A 15542-nucleotide genomic window follows, 5' to 3' on the forward strand; every position below is an offset into this window, starting at 1 on the left:
GAAGTTGAGCCTAGCAGAATTATCCACTCACCCTTAGCACCTCAGTTTGAACAGGACCATCTAGCATCTTAGGTCATTGTGAGCTCGTTTGTTTTTCTCCCAACGACCTAGGGGGGGTTAAGAAGGGAGGCAGAATCGGCCCATTTCATAGGTGGAAAGGAGTGACTTGCATAAGGCCGTGCAGCTAATTCATGGCAGAGCCAGGACTCAAATCCAAGTCTGAATTACACTAAAAGAAAGAAAAGCTGGACCAAAACAGAACATGTACTGTAGGTTTATATACTTGATTGTACGGCTCAGGTGTAAGAGGCCAGGACTGACTGAGCTTGGGCCGCTGCTGGCGTCACAAATCCCCCTGCGACTTCACGGATTGGGAGGAAGGATCCTTTTCCCTAGCTGGGGCAGAGAAGAAGCTTCTTAAACATGTAGAATCCAGTTGTATAACACTAGTTGTATCACTTGTGTAATTTCTGGGTCACTTTAGACAGATTTTTCTAGCTCCTATTTTGTGGCTTCTTTGCATGCCTGGTGGTTTTTGATTGGATGCCAGACGTTCTGAATTTTACCAGTTTGGGTACTGGGTATTTTTGTATTCCTATAAATATTCTTGAACTTTGTTCTTATACTTGGTTACTTGGAAACAGTTTGATCCTCTTAGATAAAACTTTTAAGTTTCATCAGGACCTGAGCAATGATTAGCCTGGGGCTGATTTTGTTCCACTACTCAGGCAAAATTGATGCCCCATACAGTTTTCCACACTGGCTAATAGGAACAGGAACTATTTCCTGTTCTTTGCCAGTTCTAATTCTTTTGGCTGGTCTGTCCCCAGCCTCTGGCAGTTTCCTTACATGCGTGAACTTCTCGGTACTCACCTGGGTACTCGAGTGGGACGCCCAGATCTAGAATTCTCTCTCTGGTCCTCTGCCCTGCCAACTAGCTGCCTTAGATGCCTTGGATGCCTTGTCTTCTCAACCTAGGAAGACCGTTGGGTTGCACCTTGAGTGTCCCGTTCCTTTGCTGCTATCTGAAAACTACCCAGGCCATGTTAGGGCCCAGCACATTCTTCTCAGATCTCTGTACTTCATTGCCGGATGTCCAATGCCTTGAGAACCATTTGTTAGGTTAGAATTAGAAGTGTCCCGAAAGCATTACTTTTACTTTCTAGATTGTTATAAAGTCTTGATGCCATTCTGATTTGCACGTAACTAATTTTTTCCTTTGAGGCATATTTGAGGCGTTTCTCTGGTATTTTGAAATTTTCCCATGTTGTATGTTGGTGTGGATTCTTTTTCCATTTAAATAGCTTAGACACTTAGCACTTTCTGGAAACTCATGTCCTTGAGTTTTTCAGAATTTATAGTATTTTGGTAATTTCTCTCCAGTTTTAGCTGTTACTATTTATTATTGCTACTGTGAGCATTCTTGTATATGTCTTTTGGGGAATATGTATCGTGTTTACCCGAGAAGGAGACTGAGCTGGACCACCAGCTCTAATGTGTCTTTGGGAGCAAAAATTAAATGTAACACCCGGTCTTATTTTAAGTAAATAAGACTAGGCCCACAGGCCACTCTGCCAAGACTGGGAGACACACACTGGGAGTCAGCTAAAATAAGGAGACAAACATGGCCCAAATGAAACAGGACAAAACTTCAGAAAAAGAACTAAATGAAAGACAAGCAATCTACCAGATACAGAGTTCAAAACATTGGCTATAAGGATGCTCAGTGAGTTTATTCTTCAATAAATGAATTCAGTGAGAACTTCAACAAAGAGGTAGAAAACAAAAAAGAACCAGTCTGAAATGAAGAATTCAGTAAATGAAATGACGAATACTTTAGAGGGAATCAACAGCAGATTGGAGGAAGCACAAGATCAAATCAGTGATCTGGAAGATAGGGTAGTAGAAAACACCCAATCAGAACAGTGAAAAGAAAAAAAGCTTTTTCTAAAGAATAGGGGACCTCTGGGATGTCAGGCACACCAACATTTGCATCATAGGGGTACCAGGAGAAGAGAAAGAGCAAAGCCTATTTGGAATTTAAAACCCATTTGAAGAAATAATGATGGAAAACTTCCCTAACTTGGCAAAGGAAATAGATATACAAGCCCAAAAAGCGCAGAGTCCCAAATAAGAAGAGCCCATACCAAGACATGTCATAGTTAAAATGCCAAAGGTTAAATACGAAGACAGACTCTTAAAAGCAGCAAGAAAAAAGTTACCTACAAGGAAGCCCCCATAAGACTGTCACCTGATTTCTCAACAGAAACTTTCCAAGACAGAAGGGATTGTGACAGAATATTCAAAGTGATGAAAAGCAAAGATCTATAACCAAGATTACTCTACCCAGCAAACTTATCATGTAAAATTGAAGAAGAAATAGTTTCCCAGATAAGAAAAAGCTAAAGGAGTCCATCGTCACTAAACCAGTATTACAAGAAATATTAAAGGGATTTCAATAGGAAAATAAATAATAAATACGAATTAGAAAATATAGGAAAGAAAATTCTGACAAAGGCAAACAGTAAAAGCACTGGATCAACCAATGATAATGCTAGTACAAAGGTTAAAAGGCAAAAGTAGGAAGACCAATGTAAATTAAAGGATACACACAAATATTCACAAAAGTAAAACACATGACGGGGTGAGTAAAAATTGTAATTTCAGACTGTTCAAACTTGTGACCATCACCTTTAAAATATATATATATATGTTATATATATAGTTTGTGGTTTAGGGGGAAATATAACTAGACAGTTTGTTAGCTTTTCAATCAAAATAAGAACCCTTGTGGTATGTTGTCTTTTTATAATCAGTGATCCCCTGTGGAAAAAACTATTTACAATACTGGCATGTAAAGAAAATTTAACATTTAACATTAAAATGTGGCAAAACCCAGGAAGCATCCATCATGAATGCAAGATACTTTTCAATAAAAAGTAAGTTACATAAAAAACAAAACCAAACAAACAAAAAACCACAAGCTAAACATAGCTTGGAATACATGAAGCACATGGTAACCACAAACCAAAAATCTATGAGATATACAACAAATAAGGGGAAAGGAATCCAAATACAACACTGGAAAGGTACCGTACAAGAGAGCAAGAGAATAAGAAAGGAGCAGAACTACGAAATCAATCAGAAAATAAAATGGCAATAACTACATACCTATCAATAGTTACATTAAATGTAAATGGACTAAATGCTCCAATCAAAAGCCACAGGGTGGCTGAATGGATAAACAAGAGCTGTATATATGCTGCCTACAAGAGACCCTCTTCAGATTGAAAGACACACAGACTGAAAAAGGGATGGGAAAAGATATTTCATGAGAATGGCAATGAAAAAAAAAAAACAGCTGGGGTAGCAATACTTATATAAAATAGGTTTTAAAACAAAGGCTACAACAAGACAAGGGCATTTCATTATGATAAGGGCATCAATCCAACAAGAGGATATCACTCTCGTAAACATTTATGCACCCAATGTAGGAGCACCTAAATACATAAAGCAAATGATGGACACAGAGGGAGAGATCGACAGTCAGACAGTAATAGTAGGGGACTTGAACAACCCATTGACATCAATGGACAGTTCATTCAGACAGAAAATAAACAAGGAAACAGTTGCCTTAAATGACAAAACAGCATGGTACTGGCATGAAACCAGACACATACATGGATCAATGGAACTTGATTTCTGTTCTAGAGAGCCCAGAAATAAATCCACACCTATATGGTCAATTAATCTACGACAAAGGAGGCAAGAATGTACAATGGGGTAAAGTGAGTCCCTTCAGTAAGTGGTGCTGGGAAACTGGACCACTTTGTTACACCATATACAATAATAAACTCAAATGGATTAAAGACTTAAAATGTAAGACTTCAAATCACAAAACTAGAAAAAAACATTGGCAGTAAACTTTGACATACCTCTTAGTACTATTTTTTTTTTTTTTTGGCTATGTCTCCTCGGGCAGGGCAAACTAGAAAAAATAAACAGGACAACATCAAACTAAGAAGGTTTTACACAGTGGAGAAAACCATCAACAAAGCCAAAAGACAACCTACTGAATGGAAGATAACCACCAATGATACATTTGATGAGGGGTTAATATCCCAAATATATAAATAACTTATACAATTTAACACCAAAAAAAATCTGATTGGGGCCGGCCTGGTGGCTCAGGCAGTTGGAGCTCCTAACTCCGAAGGCTGCCGGTTCGATTCCCACATGGGCCAGTGGGCTCTCAGCCACAAGGTTGCCAGTTCAATTCCTCGAGTCCCACAAGGGATGATGGGCAGTGCCCCCTGCAACTAAGATTGAACACGGCACCTTGAGCTGAGCTGCCACTGAGCTCCCAGATGGCTCAGTTGGTTGGAGCGCATCCTCTGAACCACAAGGTAGCTGGTTCGACTCCCGCAAGGGATGGTGGGCTGCGCCCCCTGCAACTAGTAACGGCAGCTGGACCTGGAGCTGAGCTGCGCCCTCCACAACTAAGACTGAAAGGACAACAACTTGAAGCTGAATGGCACCCTCCACAACTAAGACTGAAAGGACAAAAACTTGACTTGGAAAAAAGTCCTGGAAGTACACTCTGTTCCCCAATAAAGTCCTGTTCCCCTCCCCCAATAAAATCTTTTAAAAATCTGATTTAAAAATGGGCAAAGGACATACACATGGCCAATAGACATGAAAAGATGGTCAACATCACGAATAATCAGGGAAATGCAAATGAAAACCATAATGAGATACCACCTCGCACCTCTCAGAATGGCTATCATCAAGAAGTCAACAAACAAGTGTTGGCCAGGATGTGGAGAAAAGGGAACCCTCGTGCACTGTGGGTGGGATTGCAGATTGGTGCAGCCACTATGGAAAACAGTATGGAGGCTCCTCAAAAAATTAAAAATAGAACTGCCATATGAACCAGCAATCCCACTTCTGGGTATTTATCTGAAGAAATCCAAAACACTTATTTGAAAAGATAAACGCACCACTAGGTTCACTGCAGCGTTATTTACAATAGCCAAGTAATGGAAGCAACTTGAGAGTCCCTCAATAGACGACTGGATAAAGAAGATGTGGTACATATATAAAATGGAATACGAGCTCAGCCATAAAAAAGAATGAAATCTTGTACTTTGCGGTAACTAACATGAATGGACCTGGAGAGTATTATGCTAAGTGAAATAAGTCAGACAGAGAAAGACAAATACCATATGATTTCACTTACATGTGGAATCTTAAAAAACAAAACAAAATAAAACAGAAACAAACTCAGAAGAAACTGATGGTTGCCAGATGGGGGGGGGGTTGGGAAGATGAGTGACAGAGGTGAAGGGATTAAGAAGTACAAATTGCCAGTTATAAAAACAGTCATGGGGATGCGAAGTACAGCATAGGGAGTACAGTCAATATTGTAATAATAACATGCAGTGCCAGGTGGGTACTAGACTTACCAGGGTGATCACGTCATAAGTTCTATACATCTCTAACCACTGTGTTGCACACCTGAAACTAATATTGAATGTCAACTGTACTTGAAAAATTAAAAATTTAAAAAAAGAGTAGATGATCACACAACTCTTAGGATAAATCAAAATTAGATGAAGGTTATTTATTGGTGTGACTTTTGTCCTGTAGTGAGCTTCGTTTTACACAGCAATGGTGTAAATAGCATCAAATTGAATGAAAAGTTTGTTAAATGCAACCATAAATAATTATAATAAATATACATCAAGTAACTTTACAGCACACATTTTTTAGGGCCAAGGTTTGGATTTGTCTGGACCTCAATGTGCTCTCTGGGAGAAGCAACCATGTTAGCAGCAGATATCTTACTCACAGCTGTCATCTAATCAAGTGGTGAGCCAACAGATGCTTCCCAAACCCCTCTTGGGGAGGTAGCGGACAGAATTCTGAGTCCATTCAAGGGATGGGAAGGATGGGAGGGGATCAAGAATTTAAAAATACAGGAGGAAGAACCACTTCTAAGAAATCCAAAGGCTCTTTCATTCTGCAGAAAGGAAATAAGAGGATCCTTATCAGGATTACATCCTGCTGTGACCCCCATCAAGGGGGCTGTGGCCCCGGGAGGCAGCGGCCAAGCATATTCCTTCCAGCAGGGAAACTGCAGGCACTCACCTCCAGACACTGATCCCGCATCAAATGTAAGTGATGCAACCGGACGATTACTCCAGGCTTACCTTTTCCTTAGGTCGGGGAATCTTTTCTACAATGGTCCTTGATGCAATTCCTAGTAGGAAGGAGATGGGCGCTAATGGCTCTAATGCTAAAATCCACACGTCTTTCCAACAGGCCAGGGCCAGAGAGAAAGGGGGAGCGCGTCCTCGTCTCTCTCCAGCAGTCACACTCCAAAGCCGCCTAACAGCACTCACTCAAGAGCTTCCAATATTCACAATATTATACAATAAATACAGCGATGTGATTCTGTGAGAACTGGCAAGGCCCAAAATGACAGTGTCCGACAAGATGGCATATGCTGCTCTTGAACAAAGTACCACTGGACAAAGACCGATTTGGGGCACAAATGCACTGGGGCAGTGGGTGAGCCTGCTCTGCAGCAGCCCAGCCCTGGCACACACTTACACGGGGCAGCGGGGATGCTGGGCGAGCCCAGCCAGAGGGGCAGACGAAACCCCCCTGTGTCTCCATCTGGACTTGGAGGTCTTAGTCACTGAAGTAGACCCCGAATTGGGCAGAGCACCTCAGACAGTCAGCTCTTTTTAAAATGGGCATGCGGCCCTTTCCTCGTTTCCCCACATCACAAACACTGCAGTGAGGAAGGGCCGCTTCTGAGCACAAAAGGTAGGCTTGAATCATGTGCTTTCCTGTTCAGTCAGTCTCGGAGAAGCTTCCTCACTCAGGCACTGTCCCTCCAGCTCCGAGTGTCCTCTCAGCGTCTAACGCGGCGACGTGCCCGGCCTGGCTCTGTGAGCCAAGGTAGGGAATGAGCCCTGGGGGGAAACTGTCCGAGCAGGCCCCAGCCTGGGAGACGGAGAGCAGACAAGGTTGTTTGGTGGGAAGGACCGAGAACCACTGCGGCTTTCCCTCAGGAAACCCCAGACCATAAACAAGGTTCGAAAGCCGGAAGATGAACACATAAACCTCCCATGTCTGGGTTATTGGCCAACCATTTCAAGATGGAAGACAGCCTGCAGGAGCCACGTCCAGGAGAAACTCCAGCTCGAGGCGAGGGGCGGGCGGGCCACAGGCTTGTTTGTGGGGTGCTCTGCAGGAGGGACAGCACGCTGCGTGTGGCCGACGGCATCTCACCACTAGCTTCCTGCTGGGTGGTTCCAGGAGGTGGAACCAACGGACCTTAGGGCACAGAATCCGGTGGCCACAAAGGACAATGTCCAGGAAGATCAGATGAGACACTGGGAACTAAACTAACCTACAACCATACCATCAACAGGTAGCAAAAGAACCAACCCATCACGAAACGTACAAATACGAAAGGCTAAGTCTTCCAGGAGGCCCTGGAATGTGGACAAAAGTTCAGAAAAGCAAACTGTCGCCAACTCCTCACGCAGGGCCCTGGAGGGCTGTGCCTGCAGTGGCAGGCTTCCCGAGCTGGCAGAGTGGTGCCTCGGTGACCGCCGAACTCTGGGCTCCCTCCCCTCAGCCACTTAAGGGGTCTTCACGGTAGTGAATGGCACAACGAAGTTTTTCCAGCATGATTTCCAGAGAGGAGTACTGGGGAAGCTTGATCATAAACATGCACGTCTCCACGCGGATGTAGCGTGAGTCTGGGGAACCTACCAAAAAACACGGGGCCAGGGTTAGAGGGCTGGGCCTGTGGCTCAGCTAGGATCCACGGAGGCCTGGCTGGCCTCTTCCATGGGGTTGGGGATGAGGGCACAGAGGTCTGGGGTGGGGCAGGAGAAGATTCTAGAGGAGAAAAGGGCAGACACACAACTGCTGTACAGCACAGGCACCAAATTGCTGACCTGCGAGCGAGTCCAGTTGTGGACAGGTTTGTTTGACCAACAGAGGGATGGTTTAATTTTTTAAATTGAATTATTTTTTCTGCATTTAAAAGTTTAAAGAATAAAACATTCGTAGCTTTTAAAAATATCAGAGGATATGTCACCATTGGGCCTGTACTGCTACTTGGCGGTGAAGGTCAGGTTTGGGAGGCACGTGACCCCGGGGCCTTTCCCTCATTTACATCTTTGGTGCTTGGGGTCCCTGGGCCATTGTTGTCCCTGGGCCATTGTTGTCCCTCCCTCATGCAGGGCCCAGCTCCAAACTGAGAGAAGGGCCTGTGTGTCCCCAACTTGGGACATGACCAGGGGAGGGCAGTACCTGCTGTGCCATCTGGGGGGGCGATCTTCATGGGATACGGGGGCACATGGGCTGTGTCGGGGCCCCCATCTTTGCAGGGGCAGGTGAACGGGATGCGTTCCTGGTTGCAGGCAAACTTGATGAACTTGCACAGCTCCTCCTGGGCGAACATCTCCAGTGCCCCCCAGAAGAACTCAATGTGCTGGTCTGTCTCCATCAGCCCCACCTGGTACATGGTGTGGGCCTGGGGAAGAAAGGGCCCCGACGTGAGCAGGCCAAGGCCGCCGCTCACCCAGTGCCTCCCCAGGTCGGGCCAATCCCGGGAGACAGTGCAGCAGGGATATGATGGATGCAGGACACGGAACCATTACGGTGATGGCAATGACCGCAAAGGTAACTGTAACAGCGGTGGTTTGTGTGACTTGTGTCCTGGGCACCAGGCCCGGCAACAGGGGCTCTGTGAATGGTACCACTGACCCCGCTGGGCAGGTCCCGTCACCATTCCCACTAGACGTAAAGTCACTGGGCCAAGGTGTCCCAGCTGGCAAGGGCAAAAGCAGGTCAGGCTGAGGCATGGAGGCATCGTGGCGAGAACGGGCTTCCCGTCGGGATGGTGGCTTAAGGCAGGGGCATGGAGGCAGGCGAGCCGGGACAGGAAGTGTTCTGACGGGCCACTGACCTTCAGGAACTCGAGGTTGATGTAAGGGAGGCCGCACGTCCGCAGCTCCATCTCCAGCGGGCTGAGCGTGGTGAGCAGCTGCAGGGGGATGATGGAGCCCAGGCCGGCCCGCACTGCCGTCACACACTCGTCATTCTGCAGCTCCCGCAGCCGCAGGCTCCGGATGGCTGCCGCGTAGATGTCCTTGTTCTCCCACCTGGGGGGCCCAGGGCCACACAGGTGAGGGAGGAGATGAGGGCTTGCTCCTCGGTGCCGTTACCCAGATTCCCCAGTTCTGGGAGCTCAGGGCATCCCTCCTGCCTGGGTGTCACCTACCGCAGAGCTGGTGTTGTCCTAATAAAGTCTTCCGCGGAAGACAGCCCCCCATCTTCTTGGTGCCCAGCGTCCTGCCTCCTACCCCCCCACTGGTGAAGGCCACCGGTCACCTGACCTAGCAGCAGCTCGGTCAGTCCCCTCCCCATGCACACATACTCACGCCACAGGAATGTGCCGGCCGTGGCTGCACAGCTCCACCTCCTCGCCTGTCATGGTCAGGTAGGTGAACCTGCAGCAGGGCTTGCTGGGGCTGTCAGGGCTCTCAGTGGCCAGGTGCTGGGAGGTGATCTCGGCGCACAGGGCCTCCAGCTCGGTCTCATCGTTGATCTGAAGGGCGGAGACAGATGGGCTAACTGCCTGGCCCGCCCCCGCTCTGCGAGACGGAATCCAGACCTCCAGCTAGGCAAACAGCAGGCACGGTGTGGGTGGGGGCCACCCTCGGCCATCACGCATGAGCACGTGGCACGGGCCTGGCCCATCAGAGCCAGCCCACACTTCAGGACTGCGCATGAGCTACCGAGATCCCAGTTGCAGGGATTTTCCTGTTACTGTTTGGAAGCAGCAGCCTCTTTCACTGGTGTGGGCACGGCTGTAAGATGGTACACCTTGTCCTGCTGGGGGCCATCTTGAGACCAATTACTGATGCTATCCTTTGAGCACCTAGATTTAGCCCTGCCTGAAGCCCAAGCTATATCCATACATTTAGTTTTAAAAGCAAAGTATTTTTTTAAAAATTGCCCTAAGCTGGTCTGAGCTGGGCTTCTGGTCACTTGCCAACAGAGAGCCCTGACTTAATTCCATCTGTGGAATTAGGGGCTACCCCCTCTACCATTTGGCACACCAAAAAACAGGGTCTGAAGGTAACTGACGTGCATGCTGGGCTTGTAGAGATGGTAGGATCTGACCCCAAGGAGAATGAATAAGCCTGCAGCTCTGCGATGGTGAAGGTGGGAGTTAGGGTCCGAGCATATACATGTCCTTAGCAGTCACCTCCCCACCACGGTGAAGGCTACAGGCACCCTTGACAAGTTCAGAGCGGGTCTTCCTGGATCATATGCCGCCCCCGCCCCACCCTGGTGTAGTTCTGGTGTTCCAGCACTCTCTGTGGCCTTGCCCATCCCCTTCAGACAGGAGCATTGGCTGGACCATCTGCCTGGACACCGTCTTACATCCCCTGCCTGCCCCGGGCCGGTGCTGCCACCCACGGCCCCAGACGACTTCTCAGAGCAGTGCCTGGACGGCACGCAAATCCCAGCCCATGGCAAGATTCTGCTTTGACCCTTTCGACAAGGCATCGGCATTGGTTTCTGCTGAGAAGCCAACTGCTAGCCAGTATATCGGCTTGCTGCTCCCTTGCACAGTCTGCCCTCAAGTGGCAGCTAAGGGGACAACTTACAGACAGCCCAACAATGAGGCCCCTCAGGCCATCAAGTGGAGGCACAATCAGCTGATGACCTTCAGCTGAGGTCCCCTGGAGAGCAGCCTTGACCAGGCCTCAGACACCAAGTGGCTCCCATGTGAGGAAAGGCAGTTGGCCTCAAGGGCGAGGGGCTGGGTCAGAGGCCACCTCCATGCTCTGCCGGGATAGTCCCTAAGCCGTGGAGAATGTGTGGTGCCCCAAAGCACGGGCTTTTAAGCCGGACAGACCTGGGCCCCACTGGTGGTTCTGCTCCCAGCCAGCTCCTCCCACTGAGCCTCACTGCCCTCCTGGCCCTGTCGCGAGGACTTCTGAATACAGCCCCCCAGCGTGAGGCTGTAAAAACGGAGAGCAGCCTGGGAGCTGCCTGAGGGCGGGCTGTGAGCCCAGAGCCTGGCCCACGGCAGGCGGCATGACGGGAACCAAGGGACAGAGCTGAGCGGTTCCCACAGGCCGAGCTGCAGCCTGGGCCCCGCCAGCATCCCCTCCAGCGGGGCTGGTCTGTGTGTGCAGAGGGGGTCAGACTGCTGCGCTCTTGCTATCTGTGGGTGCCACTGCTCCCCACCCCTGCTCCTGGCCAATCTCAGGGGATCCCTAAGAACTGATCTGTATTCTTGACAAGGCCCTGAAACAGCTCTTGAAAGGGAAACTGGGTCTGCTGGTAGCATTTCCCACCCCAACACCTCTGCACGCTGAGTTGTCCCTGGGAGGCCAGCAGAGGCTTTTGTCCCCACGCAGCACGCCTTGCTGGCAGAGATGGCTTACGTTCCCTAATGTTCTCTGGGAGATCCCAGCCAGTCTTCAGGTGGGGAGCTCGGGTGGCCCAGGCCACGGAAGCGGTAATAAGGGTCCCAGGGGCCCTATTCCCGGGCCCTGCTGTCCCCTAGAAGAAATGTGCTTTTCACTTACACTCTCAAATTTCTTGACATAATTATACGTGAGGATGTCTGCTTCCTGCAGGTCTAGGTCAGGGTCCAGGGGCTCCCCCACCAGCGTCTTCCAGAAGGAGGGCAGGAGGTCCAGGGGAAGAGGGACGTCGGCTCGAATGGCAATCCCCAGCAGCTGGCCCAGGAAGTGCAGCAGCTGCTCCTCCCCACAGGTGATGGGGCTGGGGGTCAGGATGTACTTGCCCTAGAAGTGGAGGCAGAGCTCAGGTGACCGACGTGGGAACCTGTGCCCAGACCCGGCCCGGCCGGAGCAGGAGGGCTTCAGAAAGGGCCCAGCGCTGACGAGCCTGCACTGTGACCCGGCCGCGGCCGTCAGGAGCCTCGGCGCCCAAGCCTCGGGCGGGCGGGCGTCTTACCTTGTTCTTGTTGACGGCTGAGCTGGGGCACAGCAGGAGGAGGGACAGGGAGGAGCTCTGCAGCTCTTTGCACACCTGCCACAGGAAGTGGCGGAAGGAGCCGCCTGCGGGACAGATGGACACGCATCAGCATGGGACTCCACAGCCTCCCCTGCCCACAGGCGCCGTCCCCACCTGGAACACCAGCTCCTTTGCCAGCCTGACTGCAGCTGCGGAGCCATGGAAAGAAAACTCGTCCGAGGGCTGGGAGACCGGGGGTTGAATCCTGCTGTGCCACTTACAAGGGGGGCAACCCCCGAAAATCGCTTCATTCCCTGAGCCAGCCTCAGTCACTCTTATCAAATCAGGACAGGAATTGTTCCAACCTCACAGGCTAGAGATCAAACGCAGACCCTACGTGGGGCAGCTCTCACGGCTGTGAGCTTACGCTGAGTTGTGGGCGGGAGCCATGTCTGTCGCCCGGTTGCGCCCAGAGCAGGGCACCTGTTTTCCTCAGCACTGCCTCCCCACAAGGCCATGTGCTCAGTGAATGCAGAGGTGAATGGACAGGCGCGTGAGTACATGCGAAGGGACGGGCTATCGGCTTTCCCACTGCTGCCGTTCCGAAGGTGCCTTTGGTTTTCTTGCCAAACTCCTCTCAATAGCTGGGCCTCCTCTGCCCTTCCCTGGTCCCCTGTCAGTGCCAAGGTCAGGAAGCCCCGAGGACAGCTGTGCGCACACACTGCTTGAAGGACTTGCCTGGGGACAGATGTCAGGGCCTGGTCCTCACCCAGCTTCTGTGGAGCAGCAGGACATTTCTGCCGGCTGAAGCCGCCAAGCGCTGGCTTTGGAATCAGACAGACCTGGGCTGGAACCCCAGCTAGCTGTCTGACCTGCGGGAAGCTACTTAACTTTGGGGTGGCCCAGTTTGCCTATCTGTAAAGTGGGACAACGCTGGTACCTTGTGATGTTCGGTGCTATGAGGAGTGTGGGGTGTTGCGCAGGGGCCTGGAACATTCTGGGCCGTGGTCTCAGAGAACCGGGGTGGGGTGTGCAGAGGACACACAGCGCCACTGCTGCTGGAACCATGTTCCCAGATCACAGTGGGGATGGAAGGTGAAGCTGCCCCCATAGCCTCCCCAGGGCACCCAGCTGAAGAAATGGATTTCTTCCCCCACCCAGAGTTGGACACATTTTCTGAATGTCTGGGGATAAAACTGACCACAAGGACCATGAGGGAGAATTTTCTGAGCTGCTTTTCCTCATCCCTACAATGTGAAATAAGAGATGGTGCCATTTCCATCAAGGTCTCCCCAAGACCCTGCCTCTCTCTCATGGGCCAAGTACAAGCTTTTAGCCCAACCAACCTCTCAGCCAGGGGTCTTCCCATAGAAGAAGCCAGTCTGCACTGAGGGCACCCCTCCTGGGTCTGCGGACCACGCCACACTGACCAGGGGTGTTGTCCCCGAGCCTGGATGACACCAGGCCGACACAGTTCCCCTGGGGGCAGGATTTGGGGAGGCTGGACAGGATGGTCCCCCAGGGGCAGCCCTGGCTTCTGCGGAAGGTAATGAGAACGTGGCCTTTGTGCCTGCTTATGGCGGAGAGCTTGGGTAGTTCAGGCTAAAAATAACTGCAGGAATTTTGACGTTGTAAACACAGCCTCCATCCACCCCAGACTGGCCGGGTGAGGGCCTGGCGTGGCTGCACTTACTGGTGCCATGGACCTCCTCCCCCGTGAAGCGGATGTTGAAGGCATAGGTGGGGTCGCCGCCACTCGCCAGTTTGACACAAAGCTGAGATGACGGCACGGAGGCCAGCTGCCTGGCAGCCTGGCAGAAGTAGGAGTTTTCAGAAGCCCTGATCTCCCCTGCAAAGAGAGAGAGGAGCTCATGAAATCTCCCCGCGGCAGCCTTGGCCCTCACTGCACAGGACAAACGTCTTGCCAGGCCTCTGCCTGCTTCTCGGCCCTCAGCCTTTCCCCTTGTCCAGCATTCACTCTGCTCTGGGAACATCTTCCCATCTTTCATGCCTTGGCCACGTGGTGCCGTGCTCTCAGTGGTCAGCCCTCTGTCCCTCGTTTGTCTCCTGGGGAGGCCCTCCCCCACCCAGGCCCCTCAGCTGTTCCGCCTATGTCCTTCCTAGTTTGTCTGTTTATGGGCCGTGGCCGACAGTCCTGGCTGCCTCCCCAGTATTCACTCTTCCCCTTTCTTTGCTGCCAGACGCCGGTTTTAGCAGGTCCATGGCCAACCAGAATAAAGTCTACACGTCCCACCCTCCCCTGCAGTGAGGTGTGGCCCCGGGGCTGAGTTCTCCAAGGAGAAGGAAAGGAAGGGCCTTCCCCTTCCTCCTGCCGCCTCAAGTACAGAGCTCCTGGGGGACGCTGAGGGTGGAAGCCACACACTGGGACACTGGAGCAGAATGACAGAAACAGCCAGATGAATGAGGAATGGTCACAGCAGCCCCGGACTCCCTTCTTCTCACGGCTTCTTTTATGTGCGAGAAACAAACTAGTCTGTTCAAGCCACTACCTGCACCTCTGATCTGTGTAGCTGGTCGTACCTCCCACGATTTCCAGGGGGTCCAAAGTGATCTCAGGCGCCGCGTGGTCAGCTGTCCTCTGCACAGTGGCGTTCAGCACCCGATTCATTACGGTCACCTTCGTGTCGTAGAAGATGAGCCCTGAAGGAAGGAATGTGGGAGACAGGCCCGTATGGGGCTGTGTCCCGGTTACCCGAGGCCTGGCTGAGGCCATGCTGTCCCCTCTGGGTCTGTCCACTCCCTTCTGGGATGTCCTGGCTGGGGCGCTCGCATCCCATGTTAACACACAAAGCCCTGGGCTGTCATGCCTAGGAGACCCAGCTGGCAGAAATACAAACCCAAATGCACAAAGGACAAGAAGGTTGGCTATAGCATTTAACGAAACAGCAAAAAATAAAAACTACCCAAGTGTCTGTTAATAGAGAACAGGCTATAAATAAACTACGGGCACCTCCACCGTGGACTGTAGGCAAGGGGCTCATGTGCGTGCAAGGGGAACGTGTGTGCGAGGGGCTCATGTGCGTGCAAGGGGAACGTGTGTGCGAGGGGCTCGTGTGTGTGCAAGGGGAACGTGTGTGCGAGGGGCTCGTGTGTGGGCAAAGGGAACGTGTGTGTACAAGGGGCTCGTGTGTGTGTCAGCAGAGTCTCTGGAGCAGGTCACCAAATGGAAAAGGCAGTTGCTGGGCAGAATGTATGATACCCATTTTTTATTAGAAAAAAGTGTGTGTGTGTGTGTCTGTCTACTTGTATGTGAACAGAAACGTCTAGAAGGACAGATACTCGTGTTAATGATCATCTCTGGGACGCAGAAATGTGGGAGGCAGACAGAGTCAGAGCTTTAACTTCCCATTTCTAAGTAATCCGAACACTTTAAGTTTCCAGAACATAGTTAACGCGGCTGGTCCTGGGTGAGCTGCTGCTCTGGAGGACAGCTGTATGTCACTGTAGGGCTGGCGGTGTCGGGGGTGACAGCCCAGGCGAGGGGCTGGGGG

General features: G+C 50.8%; 1 protein-coding gene across 5 annotated transcripts in view; it reads right to left on the reverse strand.

The window, feature by feature from the left end:
* Positions 1–5592: 5592 nt before the first annotated feature.
* The window catches only part of HECTD4 (HECT domain E3 ubiquitin protein ligase 4), a 173800-nt gene continuing 163850 nt past the window's right edge, over positions 5593–15542 (reverse strand). For all 5 annotated transcript variants that reach the window (XM_081036945.1, XM_081036943.1, XM_081036944.1 and 2 more), the window contains exons 69-76: positions 14572–14691; positions 13724–13879; positions 12031–12134; positions 11637–11858; positions 9471–9637; positions 8996–9191; positions 8338–8560; positions 5593–7787 (exon numbers count right to left, since the gene is read on the reverse strand). In XM_081036945.1, coding sequence (XP_080893071.1) covers positions 7651–7787; positions 8338–8560; positions 8996–9191; positions 9471–9637; positions 11637–11858; positions 12031–12134; positions 13724–13879; positions 14572–14691 — 1325 coding nt within the window. In that variant the 3' untranslated portion in view covers positions 5593–7650. The remainder of the gene's footprint in view (positions 7788–8337; positions 8561–8995; positions 9192–9470; positions 9638–11636; positions 11859–12030; positions 12135–13723; positions 13880–14571; positions 14692–15542) is intronic.

Source organism: Rhinolophus hipposideros (assembly GCF_964194185.1).
Source record: "Rhinolophus hipposideros genome assembly, chromosome: 24".
NCBI lineage: Eukaryota > Metazoa > Chordata > Mammalia > Chiroptera > Rhinolophidae > Rhinolophus > Rhinolophus hipposideros.